At 32.4% G+C, this 13243-nt stretch overlaps 1 protein-coding gene across 3 annotated transcripts in view; it reads left to right on the forward strand.

The window, feature by feature from the left end:
* Positions 1 to 10833, forward strand: part of LOC135132600 (uncharacterized) — an 89038-nt gene extending 78205 nt beyond the window's left edge. For all 3 annotated transcript variants that reach the window (XM_064060740.1, XM_064060741.1, XM_064060742.1), the window contains one exon: positions 5238 to 10833. In XM_064060740.1, the coding sequence (XP_063916810.1) occupies positions 5238 to 5694 (457 nt within the window). In that variant the 3' untranslated portion in view covers positions 5695 to 10833. The remainder of the gene's footprint in view (positions 1 to 5237) is intronic.
* Positions 10834 to 13243: the final 2410 nt, after the last annotated feature.

Consider the following 13243-nt stretch of genomic DNA (forward strand, 5'->3'; position numbering starts at 1 on the left):
TACACTTTTCTTCGCGTAGATTTAGTGACTTTTCTGTCACTCAATCTCTCACCGTATACGGTATACATATCTTGTTTTTATCCGTCGTATTCTTCATTTTATAATGTAAGAAAAAACTTGAAAATTGTTTAGCCAGAATCTGACAACAGTGGCTAATTTTTTACGTTTTCTGATCTGTCTATATAAATCGATATTTTGTTGTAATACATGAACGTCAAACTGACACAACGAATGTTTTAGCGATTTTTCTCGAACTTAAACTTCTCAACTTAACAATGTAGTGTTGAGTTGGTGAGTTAAATCTCGACTGCGAGCTGGTCACGGAGTATCCAATTTTAATCATAAATGTTTTTCAAAATTAAAACAATGGTTATTTCGACAGAACTTCCTTCACCCTAGAACTAAAGTCCAACAAATTCCGCCTATTTGAAAAGTTATAAAATTAGTTTTTGCGAAATTTTATTTGTGATAAGCCCCGCACATTAAAACATATATAGATGATAACAGTAACAGTGTAAAAGAAACAAAAACGACCATGAGAGAATCGAACGCAGGAAATTCGCGTTACCAGTCCGAAGTTACCGACTGTAAGCACTGCGCTATCCTTGTGCAAAATACTGTTACATAACTGCAATTTTTTGCGAAAATTTGGATGCCTCCAGGAAACCTTAAAGGCTGATCCATAAACCACAAATACAGGAGTATGTTATATCATGAAATTTAAGTCCCATTTGGTATGACAAATACCTCATCACATTGATTTTGGTTAGTGTTTTACTATCTACAGTATATTTCTAAAGTACATATACACACATATAAATAAAACGAACCAGACGAGACCGTAGGCGCTGTCCTTTATTATGTGAAAAATGTTCAAACAGGTAGATTTTTTATTCAAGGAGTACGTATACCGTTACTAGTTTCGTATGTTTGTATGGAGGTGAATGGATATCATTTTTAACATTTATTACGTTTACATTCTCAACGAGCAAGTCAAAAAAGGTGCTATTTTATTGATTTTCCATAATACTTTTTCTCAGTAACCAATCCACCGACATAGTGCCATTTAAGATTTTTGACTTGATAGCCACCCCTCTTTCCTGTCATGGGCCTGTTCGAGTATTTTTCACATAATCAAGTACAGCGCCTACGGTTCCGTCTATTTCGTTTTATTTGGGTCAGCCTGTATAATTTGACAACAATCGGTCTAGCAGTTTCGAAAATTATCTGTCTAATAAAAATCGACAGACAAGATAAAAACCATGGTGTCTAAGTATAGAGTTCATTTTAATGTTTCTATCCAGTTTCAAGGTATAAGTCACCCGAGTTTTATCTGAGACACCCTGTTTACTCAGATCTGAAAATGTTTGTCAACGACATTTTTACCAGTGGGCGAATCTACCGGGTGTAGAATCGTTTTTGGAACACGGGAATTTTACATGTAAAAACAAAAACTTAAAAAAATTGGCTCCACTTATTTTAGAGCAGAACATAAAATACAAAAATTGTATAGAATAAAAAACTCTATCTAAATCCTTTTTTATTTATTGTGTAACACCTTATGGTATTGAAATAAAAAGAAATAAAGAATTCGCGATTTGTGATAGAACTATTAAAATAGTCCTCGCCATAAAATATGATAATTTGACAGTTTATTAATTTGTCACTAATTACTTAATTTTAGACCTGACGGATAGACAGTACGGGAAATTTAAAGAACTACTGCAGCACTTTAGCCAAACCGGCAAATCAACAATCGCAAGAGTCCTAGAACAGTTTCAAACGCAAAGTTGTATTGTAAAGAAATTCTGCAGGTGGCACAGAATAAAATGAAACTTTGCTTCTGTCTGAGCATTTAATTTTACATGTATTGATTGTAGTTGCAGATAAAGCATGCTATAAAATTTTTGTTGAACCCAAAATCAGAATAATTAATTTAAAATAAACAGACAAAGTGTTAAAGTAATGAATTTTATCTACTATGTTTAAACCATCTTGTTATTTAGACACATATGTAATACGAACCTCCACAGTGCTGCTTCATCGGTAATGCGCCCGTTTCGGAGGCGAGAGATCGGGGGATCCCTCGGTCTGCAGCTTTTTATTTATTGACCAAATCAAGAAAGGGTCATCCTATTTTCCCGAAAATTTGAGAAATAACTCACTTGAAGCATATGCATAGCATGCTCCTTTACCTGTAGTTCAACAATCCGCACCTAGCTTTATTTTAACTATACTATGGGGTTACCATAAAAAAAATAATAAAATTCGCAAGATTAAACTGTATATTTTTTCGAAGCTAAATTTGCCTAACTGTACTTCAGGGGTGAGAGAAGTTTCATCTAAATAATCTTTGATCAATTTTTGTTTTGTCATTATGTTTCTGCCGTTCACAGAAATTTGCCACGGCCTCTCTTATTTCCTCTATTTCCACACTAAAATGTTTTAAAACCTTATCGACAACTTCCTGCTTTTTCTATTGTGGTCTCTAGAGTCTTCTAAAACCTTTTTCAACTATATTTGAAGACGATTTCTACTGCATTTTCTCGAACGTAATTTTTGAGTCCTTCATCGACATTTTTCACTTCCATACAAATGCCTTCTCGTCCTCCCATGTCATTTCCGATTTTTGAATATTTTGGGGTTTCGTCGAAATTCTGTATTCACATTTTATTAGTTGACGTTCTCTAATTTTAATAAATAAATTAAGTAAATATTTGTTTAAGTGGAAACTTCTAGAACTTTTTCCATACATTCTCAATAGTCAATTTCCTCTATTTTTGCTCTCACAATGAAATATATGTCTTCCTGTGTTTGCTCTCAAACTGAATTCCACCAGAATAAAAAGCTCATTTTCAAATGTTCTAGAACTCTATAAAGTTTTTTGGTTTGAACATTATTGTAATCGACTCCGTCGGCCGACCCTCTACTTTTACGTTTTCTCGACCTTTCATACTAGAGTACGAAGAAATAAGTCTCCCGTTTCTGTCTGTCTGTCGTCTGCCGTACCGATTTTTATTAGACAGATGAACTCCGAGAAGGTACTGGGCCGATAGTTGTCAAATTTTGTATTTATATTAGGAATATCATGTAGAAGGTAAAACGCTAACCAAAATTCGTCTAATCATTCCCACCAAGAATATGATGACGTCACTTCAAAATTGTAGGTACATAGTGAATGGGTTTTAAATTGTATGAAATAACATAATCCTACACATGTAGTTTATGATTTAGTATTGAGTTTTTACCCGAAATGTTCAGGTTTTTGGAAAAATAATCAAAATTGTAAACATTTTGCAATTTAATTTCGAATCGGCAAACCCGAATGCTTTGAAATATTGCAGATGTTTTAAAGTGATGATAAGCATGATAAAATTTTGATCACAATATATTTACTTATCCCCTCCAAAAAATTGATGACTTCAGCTCAAAATTTTGCCGAATAAATCCTATCTAAAATGTGCAAAATATTATCAGTCTATACTTGTAATTTATCATTACATTCGTTTTTGTAGATTTGCATATACAGGGTGTCTAAAAAAAATCAATTTATTTTATTGAATAAACCAAGAAATGGAAAACTGAATGGTCTGAAATCTTGCAGACGTTCCAAAGTCATTGTAACCATGGTAAATTGTTAATCAAAATAAATCTGTTTATTCCCCCCAAAAGATTGATGACGTCATTTCAAAATTTTGCCGCATAAAATGTGCCCAGAAAATGTGCAAAGTATGATGAGTTTTTACTTGTGATTCATCATTGCGTTCATATTTTTTATTGATCAAACTAAGAATGAGTCACCCCATTTTCCTGAAAATGTGAAAATACGAACCTCTTTATTTAATAAGAATTATAATAATAATATTCAGAACATTTTGTCGATTGTAGCTTAGTACTAGTTTTAGTTTTGATCGTCTGTTTTGAGAGGACGAACTCATTCAAATCAATCTAATTTCTACGTGACATTCTTCCTATATATAATATAATATAAACACTTTCAAGTTGTTTTTCTTATTGAGGATAACCTAAGGACGTACAGTATGGAGTCCATCGGGCAATTTGGTACTTTCATATTTTCCCGATATTTCATAACCCTAGACAGGCCGTAGTTAGGGGGAGGCTAGGGGATGTTGAGCCTCCCCTAGATATAGACAAGTTATAGTTAACCAAATGTGAATTACGACATCGAAAATCAAAATAAAATGTAGTGTTTTATTCAATAAGCGGAAGTCAGAGCAATAAAAAAGTCTGGACCGTCGGCATTGTAATTCGGTTATTGCAATTCGTAGAAAACATCTTTTAGTTCAGTTTCTGTTTCACTCTCACGTCTACAGGTTGATAAGTGTTATCGCTATTTGTCTTAACGAGTACCATAAATGATTTTCATTTCAGTCTTCAGTCGCACCTCTGTTATTACATACGACAGACGTGGTTAAATTGTTTCGTTATTTTATTGATTATAAATCACTGTTCAAGAATAACAATAATACAATACTTTTATTCTTAGTATTACAATGCATCTATCCAAACTATTTCAGACTGATTAGATGCGTCCTTGCAAAAATGTGGATGACATCAACACAAAATTTTGTAATAGAAAAACTCACTTGTAACAAACGATTAGCCCGTTTATTTACCTTTACTCAAATATTAGATACATATTTTTATTTTAGCTTATATAAAATTCGCAAAATCATTTCTTTTAATTTTTCGGAAGAGCTGGATTTGACAAGTACAATTTGTTCAGTTATCGAAATTTTTTTTGATATTGTGAAAATTCGATATAATTCCATATTGGTTTTAGACGCTATTATTGTACCACTGGATCGATTTATCGATACATTGCCCATCGTCTTGGTTAAAACGGTACGCTGACATCAAGTGCCGGTTTACGATTTGCAGACTGTAGTCATTAATGGTTATTGATTATAAATGACATTATTCTCTGAAACTGTACAGCTGATGTACAAAAATCGCCACTAATTGTATACTGCCCTCAAAATAACCATACTTGCAGATGTTAAATAATTTTAGACGGTGGTACTACAGGTTCTATATTTATATTTTTATGGCTTAGAGAATGCCTCTGTTAAAAAGAACAACATTATTAGTAATGTTTGCAAACCTACTTTTCTACTGTAATTTTCTATTAGAAAAAAACAAAGTTTTTTGGGTTTTCTTTTGCTATCTAATTTAACTGTCTTTCCTCTTTCTCATCTTTTACTAACAATTTTCAGATATAGTGACGACGAGACTTTGGAAGAATGTGATGACTACTACATAGAAACCACGTCTCCCGCAAGGGACACCCCCGACTCCTTAATAACCCAAATCAGGACCGGCCTCTCCCAATCCGACAGCAGTTTGACAGGCGAGCACCCCAGCTACTGCTACACAAATCAGCAGTGCTACGACAACGGTAGCTACGGCTACCCCATCTACAACGGCTACATCAACGACGAACCTCCTCAAAGACTAAAAGAAGACAACAACAAGCCGAAAATCACCGCTGCCGTGTACAAGACCCACTCTCGGACCATCGAGGAGCCCGACGAAGACGAGGTGCAAGAAGAGCAGATGCGACTAGGAAACTCTCTCCATATCTTAGACAAGAAACCAAACGACATATCGCTGAGCCGTAGGACGGAAGCGGATGTTAGGTCTGCGGAGTACGCAAATAAAGGGTTCGATTAAGTTGCGAAGAGGCTGATTTTCGTTTGTCATCGGTTTATTTTGGGAGAAATGAGCCCGCGCGATGACCCCGAGGTCTTTAAACTTCAATAAAAGGATGAACAGGTTTTCGTCTTCCAAATATTCCAACTAACGCCCTTAAACAAAATAAATAAGTGGGATTCGTTCGGCCGCATTAACTGCATTTTTTCGCGACTGCAATTATATTCTTGCAAAACCGCAGATCGTTTCGGGCCGTATTTTGCTCAGTTGCACCATCTCAAAAACGACGACCTCTTGTGATAATAACGGATGTTGAAGAATGAAGTGCCCATGTAATTGTAGGCTGCGCTGATTTAAGGACCAAGTGGCATCATCCTTGTAGATTTCATCCTCAAAATCTAGATGTCAAAAGCTTTCGATGTACGATTACAACGATAGAGTGAGAAGTTGTTATTCTTCTTATTATAGATTCATTTGCTTCACGTCGGTGAATTGAAAGCCTTTAATGTTGTACTACTGTATATAGGTATTTAAAGAACGTAGTTTGTAGAATTTTTTCTATGCACCTCAGCTAAAAATCGCACTTGACATTATTAAAGATAACTTTAAACAACCAATTTAGTTCGTATGGAAATTGTTGTATTTTTTTATTACTGTATACATTGTAAATAGTTTATTGATTACCGTCCGATTTGTGTGACGAGAAGTGAAGAATTGCATTAGCACAGGTTGCTGCACCTCTTCATGGCTCAAAAAATTGTACATAATTCTTGTTATCATTTTATGCATCTGTGGATCTTTTGTAAGTTTCAAGTGATCCTCTTAATTACGTTTATGTAGCAGGTGGAGCGGTGAAAACGTCACAGGGTTAATTACGTAGATCAACAGTGGAATTCAGGCAGACAGCGCAAAAAATGTTAAAATTCATTTAAGATTCACCACGATTAACGAAAAACACTCACGATATTATAGACTTGCTAGTTATCTTATTAAAAAGTTATAATCTTTACAACAATGTTAAATGGAAGGACCAATTGAAATTTTAAGAATTTTTGATACCAGTTCATATTCTATGTATTTTTATAAAATGAAGCCGTTTTATGCTAAAACTTTAGAATATTTTTAGGCCAGTCTTGCACTTTCACGCTAAAAAGTATTCGAATTTCATAAACGGCTTTTATTGCAATATTTATCTTCTCCGAATATTGGTCGCATATTATGGGAAAGGAATTTAAAAACACGATTATAACTTAAACAGAAAGAGTAAGTAATGACAGAAAACTACATAAAAGGATACATTTTTTGACCACACTTTTCATATTTTTTAACCGTATTTGTGCTTACTGTACAATTGTATTAAAGTGAAATAACCATCGTAAGAAGAAGAAGATTGTTTAAATCAAAAATTTTAATTCGGGTATCGGTAACAAAAGTGCTATATTAGGCCTACAAACAAAATGAAATTAATTATAATTTTTTAGTAATCAGTGGGCATAAAAATTGCTTTTATATATGCTTGCACAGTATTGTTAATCAACTTTAAATAATGTTTGCTTGCCTTGGATACAATTGACCGAATAGTCGTTAATAAATTATTTAGGTCGGTAAAAGTAAATATAAAAACTTTATAAAACATCATAAAATACATTTTTGCTTTTTTATTTTTTTAGAAACGATGATTAAATCTATATGTGTGTGCCTTTTTTTAAAATAAATATAGTTATAAATAGTTTTATTGTAACTGAAAACTTCAGAATTCGATATATTTAGTCTTGTGTTTTATTAAATAAATAGTAAATATCTTTCAAATTTTAGTAGCGACTTATTCTTATAAATAAAAAGTCATACCAAGAGAAGTTAGTTTTAGATGAAACAGCCTGTATATGGTTATGAAAACATTAAGATTCTAATTAAAGTATATTCACATTTTTTTTATTGGAGGCGTTAAAATCAAAATTCATGACGACATATCGTTAATGTTATTGTTAAATTAATTGATGAAGAGTACATAACAGTAACGTTAAATTGTTTATACAGGGTGATCAGTATACAATGTTAAAACTAAGTATCATTTTATTCAAATTTGTAAACCTCTCGAGGGTGGGTCAGTTTAAGTTTCGCCGGAAATGCTTCCAACTTTTTTTCTTAAATTGAGCATTTCATATACAGGCTAATTCAAAAATGTCTCACCAACTCAACGGTTCTTAAGTCGAAGTTCCAGAAAAATCATTAAAAATTCCTTAGTTGGATTAAAAAAGGTGACTGTTGTCAGATTAATTCTGAACAATGTTTAAGTTTTTTGTAATGTTATAAAATAAATACAATTATGGATAAAAACATGATGCTTCCAAAATTATTTTGAATAATGAAAGTCTGATCGATTTTAGATAGGCATCATTAAGTAATGAATGAAAGTATGATCAAAATATACCTAAAAAAAAAATTAAACTTAGATGGACTATGGCTTCTATATTTAGACTCAAGGATTTTTTAAATTATTTTTTCTTTGCTCAATAAACAGTCCTTAAAACAACGTGTCATAGAATTGGTGGGCTACTTTTTAATCGCCCTATATTTTGAAAAGTTTGAATTTTATTCCTGGCTTTTTTTTCTTAATTTATAAAAAAATATATTTTAGTAAAAAAAATCGTGTTCCAAAAAGTTTCTGATTCTTATAATAATTATAAAGTACACAATGAAAGGATTAACGAAATTATTCACCAACATGCGTAAATTAATGTAGGTTTTATTTTATTTCCATAACTGGATGTTGTTGCATTTCAAAATACTTAGATATAAAACAGCCGATTTCAAAGAACTAAATTATTTTTAGAAATTTTAAAATGATAATTGGACATTCAACAAAAATTTATCCATAGAAACATTTTAAAGTCATCAAAATTACCCCTTGTTGAGCATCTTTTTTTGTTTTATTTATTGTCACTATTTTAAGAAATTTAAAATTATAAATTTTAAGATAAAATTGATATCAACAATGAAAATGGAATTCAAGGCCACAGGGACAAAACAAGGAATGCCAACCCAAAAAGTAAAAATGACATAACGGTGGCAACACTTACATTTTTCTTGCATATTTTTATCTAAAGAAAAAGTAGTGGTTGCTCAAAAATATTGATGTGTTGGGTGAAGTACAGGTTTAGGACTCCTATAATATTGTTTCATTATTAGAATGTTTAGAATTATTAGAACCAGAATTTGTACTTCGCAAAAATATTAACATCGGTCAAGACTTAAACTGTTGACTCTATAAACTTCTGTTTTGTACCTCTGTACCTCTCAATTACATCAGTTGTTACACTGATATACAGGGTGATTAAAAAATGTCACACTAACTCATGACTCATGACACGTTATTCAAGACTGTTTATTGAACAACGAAAAAATAATCTAAAAAATCGTTGAGACCAAATGTAGAAGACAAAGTAACTTTTGTTTTAATATTCGACCATATTTTAATTCACCACTTAGTCTTGGCTCGGCTTTCACTATTCAAATCACCCACAGTTTTCTTCATTTTATAATATTACAAAAATTTAAAAATGATTTGATTTGATTTGATTTGATTTAGTGCGATATTTTCGAATCAACCTGTATATTTTTGGTTTAGTTAATATTGATCTGGTTTTATCCAATTGTAGGGTCGCAATTCAAAAGTAAACGACGACGTCATAACAACGTATTTTTGATTTACTTGTCCAAATGTGAAAAATTGATTTGAGCAACTTTAGTTACATTATGACAAAATTGTCAAGGGCGAGAAAAAAGTCATTTAACAATATCTTATGAAGACTTATTTTATAATTAGTCAAAAAGATCCATTTGTAAGTTTTTGAGATTCTTTAAACATAATTTTTGGTCTCGTTTTTTGTTCATGTCATCAATAGGGATAAGTGTGGAAAGTTAGAAGATATTATGTACGTTAATAAAAATATGAATAGGTTTTCAAATTAGCTAATACGGTGATAATTTGTCTAAAGCTTTGTAAAATACTAAAGGAATGTATATAATCTGCATGAAACTCGATTGTTCGATATCATGAACATAATTAAGAAATAAGGAACATATTAACCTTCTAACAGTGCCAACTGTACTCACGTATAATAATAGTAATATAGTAATAATAATGATAATAATACATTTTTTCCGCTGCTTTAATCATATGTATTATTTTGGAGCTTTACTAATTGAACCCAAGTTTGACATATTTTTAATAATAATAATGGTAATAATAATAAGAAAGTTGAACTACTATATTCCGCGAGTAAATAAAATCTCTTTAACCAGGTGTAACAGAAAAAATTAAAAAAAATACTTTGATGATGAAATAACACTTATTACACTTTAGTTAGCCAGGAAATTTCTTAATTTCTATTGGGTGTTATTAAATAAGAATCAGTAATTCCGACAGATGTACGAATGACTTGCGACTTTCGCAATACGAGTATTGGAAAAATTATAACGATAATGTATTGTGTACTACAAAGTTGCATACAAGGTTCCACTTAGTTGGCATTGAGATTACGGAGCTCAAAATTAATATAGAAAAATATGTTTCAGTATTTCAAGGCATTTTAGTTAGGTTTGTCGTGATTGTTATTGTTGCTTGTTTACATTCCTGAATAAATCGATTTTATTTAGGTTGTTTGAAATTGCATTATCGGGTTTTCAATTTTTTTAACGTAACAGTTATTTCAATATTATTAATGGAGAAAAAACAAATGGATACAAATTGTGTAAAATAGATTACATTTTTTTTTTGTTACAAAAGTGTAAATACTTTTTAAAGATGTTTTTTTTTATATATAAAAAAATATGTGGCCACGTCGTTAAGAAACCATGAAAGTTAGACACTTATGTTGAGGTTTTAAGGACATTTGGAAAACTCATACCACACTGGCTTTAACCACATGTACCTTTTGTTTTTTTCGGAGGATCATTACAGCAATCATGCCTACAAGAAATTTTACGACTGGTTATTAATCCGTATTTCGCAACTGAGGAAGAAACTCCACCTGCTACAAAAATGCGTTTTTAACAACTTGCGATTATTGTTACTATGGTTTCCCCAAAATTTAGCAGTTTAGGGGCGAGTTTATAAGGGATCAAGCGACTAGTCGTACAAAAATTCGTTTAACTGAATCGTTCTATTGAAAAATATCAGCAAATTTTCCATTCGTTCAGTTGTTAGTGTAAAGTAAATGTTCATACAATTCGGAAAAGAGAATTTTATATCGTTCGTTTTGGAGTTGTTTGTATGGGAAGGGTGGTTAAGCAGGACCGCAGGGGAGGGCCTGCGGCCTTGGTTAATCAGCGCCTACTCGGTTCCTTCTATTATTGACAATTATAGGTTAGGTCCTCTTGTGAGCATTCGAGGCAAATAAAACCGTGAGAGAAGGGTGTTGTCGTTACTTATTTCAGCGAAAAGAAATCCATCACGTCGCGTCTAAAAGTGGGTCACCACCCGGCCAATAATTTCCAAATTTAATTGCCGCTGCTGCAGAAAACGAAGAACAAACCGCCAAATCATTCGCTTGCTCGTGGTACGAAGTACGAACTTTCCCCGCAATAAAGAATGGTGCACGAATGCATTTTGACACCGAAAAAAGACAAAAAAGCGCCGGAGGGGGGCAGACAGACGGCCTTAATGGAATCCGGACTTAAGGTCGCGTTTGCGGCGCTGATTATTACGTGACACATTTATAGAACTTTCGAATGTTGGAAGACGTAGGCGCTGCACTAGAGGAAAAGGGTCCGGCCCGGGGGGTGGGGTGGGGGCAGGGAGGGTCAAGATGAAGGCAAAATGTAAGCTGATTGCAGGTTTCAGGCACTTGTATGCATCATTCTTCGCAACTACCGTTATCCTTCACAAAAGCTCCGAGTTGCTTTTTTGTGGTTTTTGTCCGACTTGCATAATGAAGAGGATTCCATCAACTTCAGCTTACGGTCCATCGAGTTTGGAAGGGTTACAAAACTTGGAGAAACCACAGACGGCGGATAAACAATCATAACGAATTTGTTTGAGCTTTCTACGGGCAAATATTGCGAAAATGAGTAAATAAATAAATTTACACGCGAATTAGCTTTAATGACCGCCTGCTTTTTCGTCTGACCTTTGGGCTCAGTGTCAATAATAATTATTGTGTGAACAATGTTGCAATTGAAAAAATGTATGGACACTTAAAACACACGAATTATCCAGACGTAGGGATTTTTAGAACAAGGTCGACATTCTTTGTTTTCAATGAAAACGGCAAAATTTGTTAGCATAATTAAATACTTCGTGACAACTCATTATGTGGAACCCGCACAGAATACGGATTTTGGCGTTTTAAATACCTAAACTTATCTAATATTAATGTAAGCTGAAATTGCAACTTAGCATTCGATGTGGCATTCCAGATACAGTAACTAACGTTTACTTAGTACACTGGGATCAAGAACCGCTGCAATAGAGTCATACCTGACTGTTAAATCGTGTACCTAATTTTGATTTCAAACGTTACTTCAAAATCCGATTTCAAAAATTTGCCTTTTCTTCTGTCTTTTATATTAATAAAAATCTTAACAGTAAAATGCCTTTTTAATTGTCAAATCTAATTAAGTTGTAATTTAGGATATCTACATTTTTTATCGTTGTCCAAAGTACCTAATCTTCTCTACCCCAACGTTCAGAAAATTTGGTTGAAAACCACCTGTCACTACAAAAAATCATTCGAGAAAAATAATAATTAGCCAGAATTTCTCGTTTCAAAAAAACGCGATCAAAGTAATGCATTACTTAAATTAAGGTGAGGTCTTAGAAATAACGGTGAGTAATTGTTGATTTTTTAATGGAAATTTAATCCATAATCGATAATTAATTACTAGCAGTCTTAAATACTAGCGATCTTAATTACTATTGCCTCCACTTCTTAATTACTACTTAGGACTCCCTTGAGTAACAACTTGAAATTTGATTCTTAGTAAGTTGTAATTAAGGCACATTTTTTATTTGACAAAAAGTTATGCTTCCATTAGAAAAAAAAATATTTTGACCTGTTGAATCTCAGAAACTCGTCAAGGTAAAAATTTGAAAGAATAGCAAATAATGAAATTTAAAATATATTTCCTATTCCCATTGTATATATCTGTCTTTTTCTCATTAGAATAAAGCTGTTTATTAACTTTTATTGACATGATTTAGTGAATTTAAGGTTTCACAGAAGTTCTTTGGTTAGGTTTTGAGAGAAATTAAAAAAATTAAAAATAAAATTTTGACTTTTTTCATCACTCTGTATGCGTACAGCTAAAAATAAGAGTAAGTAGAACCATATCATTCTGCACATTTCAAATAAAATATCCCAAGAGAATTTCGACAATTTTGGAATGTTGAATTATGGGGAGAGCAGTTTTTAAAAAACAAAGGTAAGTAGTTTTTGATTTTAAAGAATTTTGATCAGTCTTGTTAAGTCATTTCAGAAAAAAAAACAGTAAATAAAAGATCAACAAAATTGGAAGTCAGGACATCTGTTCGAGTGAACATTTTTTAAATAATTTTTTACAGAGGCGA

This window comes from Zophobas morio, unplaced genomic scaffold, assembly GCF_036711695.1.
Source record: "Zophobas morio isolate AGI-343-1 ecotype UQ-CSIRO unplaced genomic scaffold, CSIRO_AGI_Zmor_V1 ptg000021l, whole genome shotgun sequence".
Classification (NCBI taxonomy): Eukaryota; Metazoa; Arthropoda; class Insecta; order Coleoptera; family Tenebrionidae; genus Zophobas; species Zophobas morio.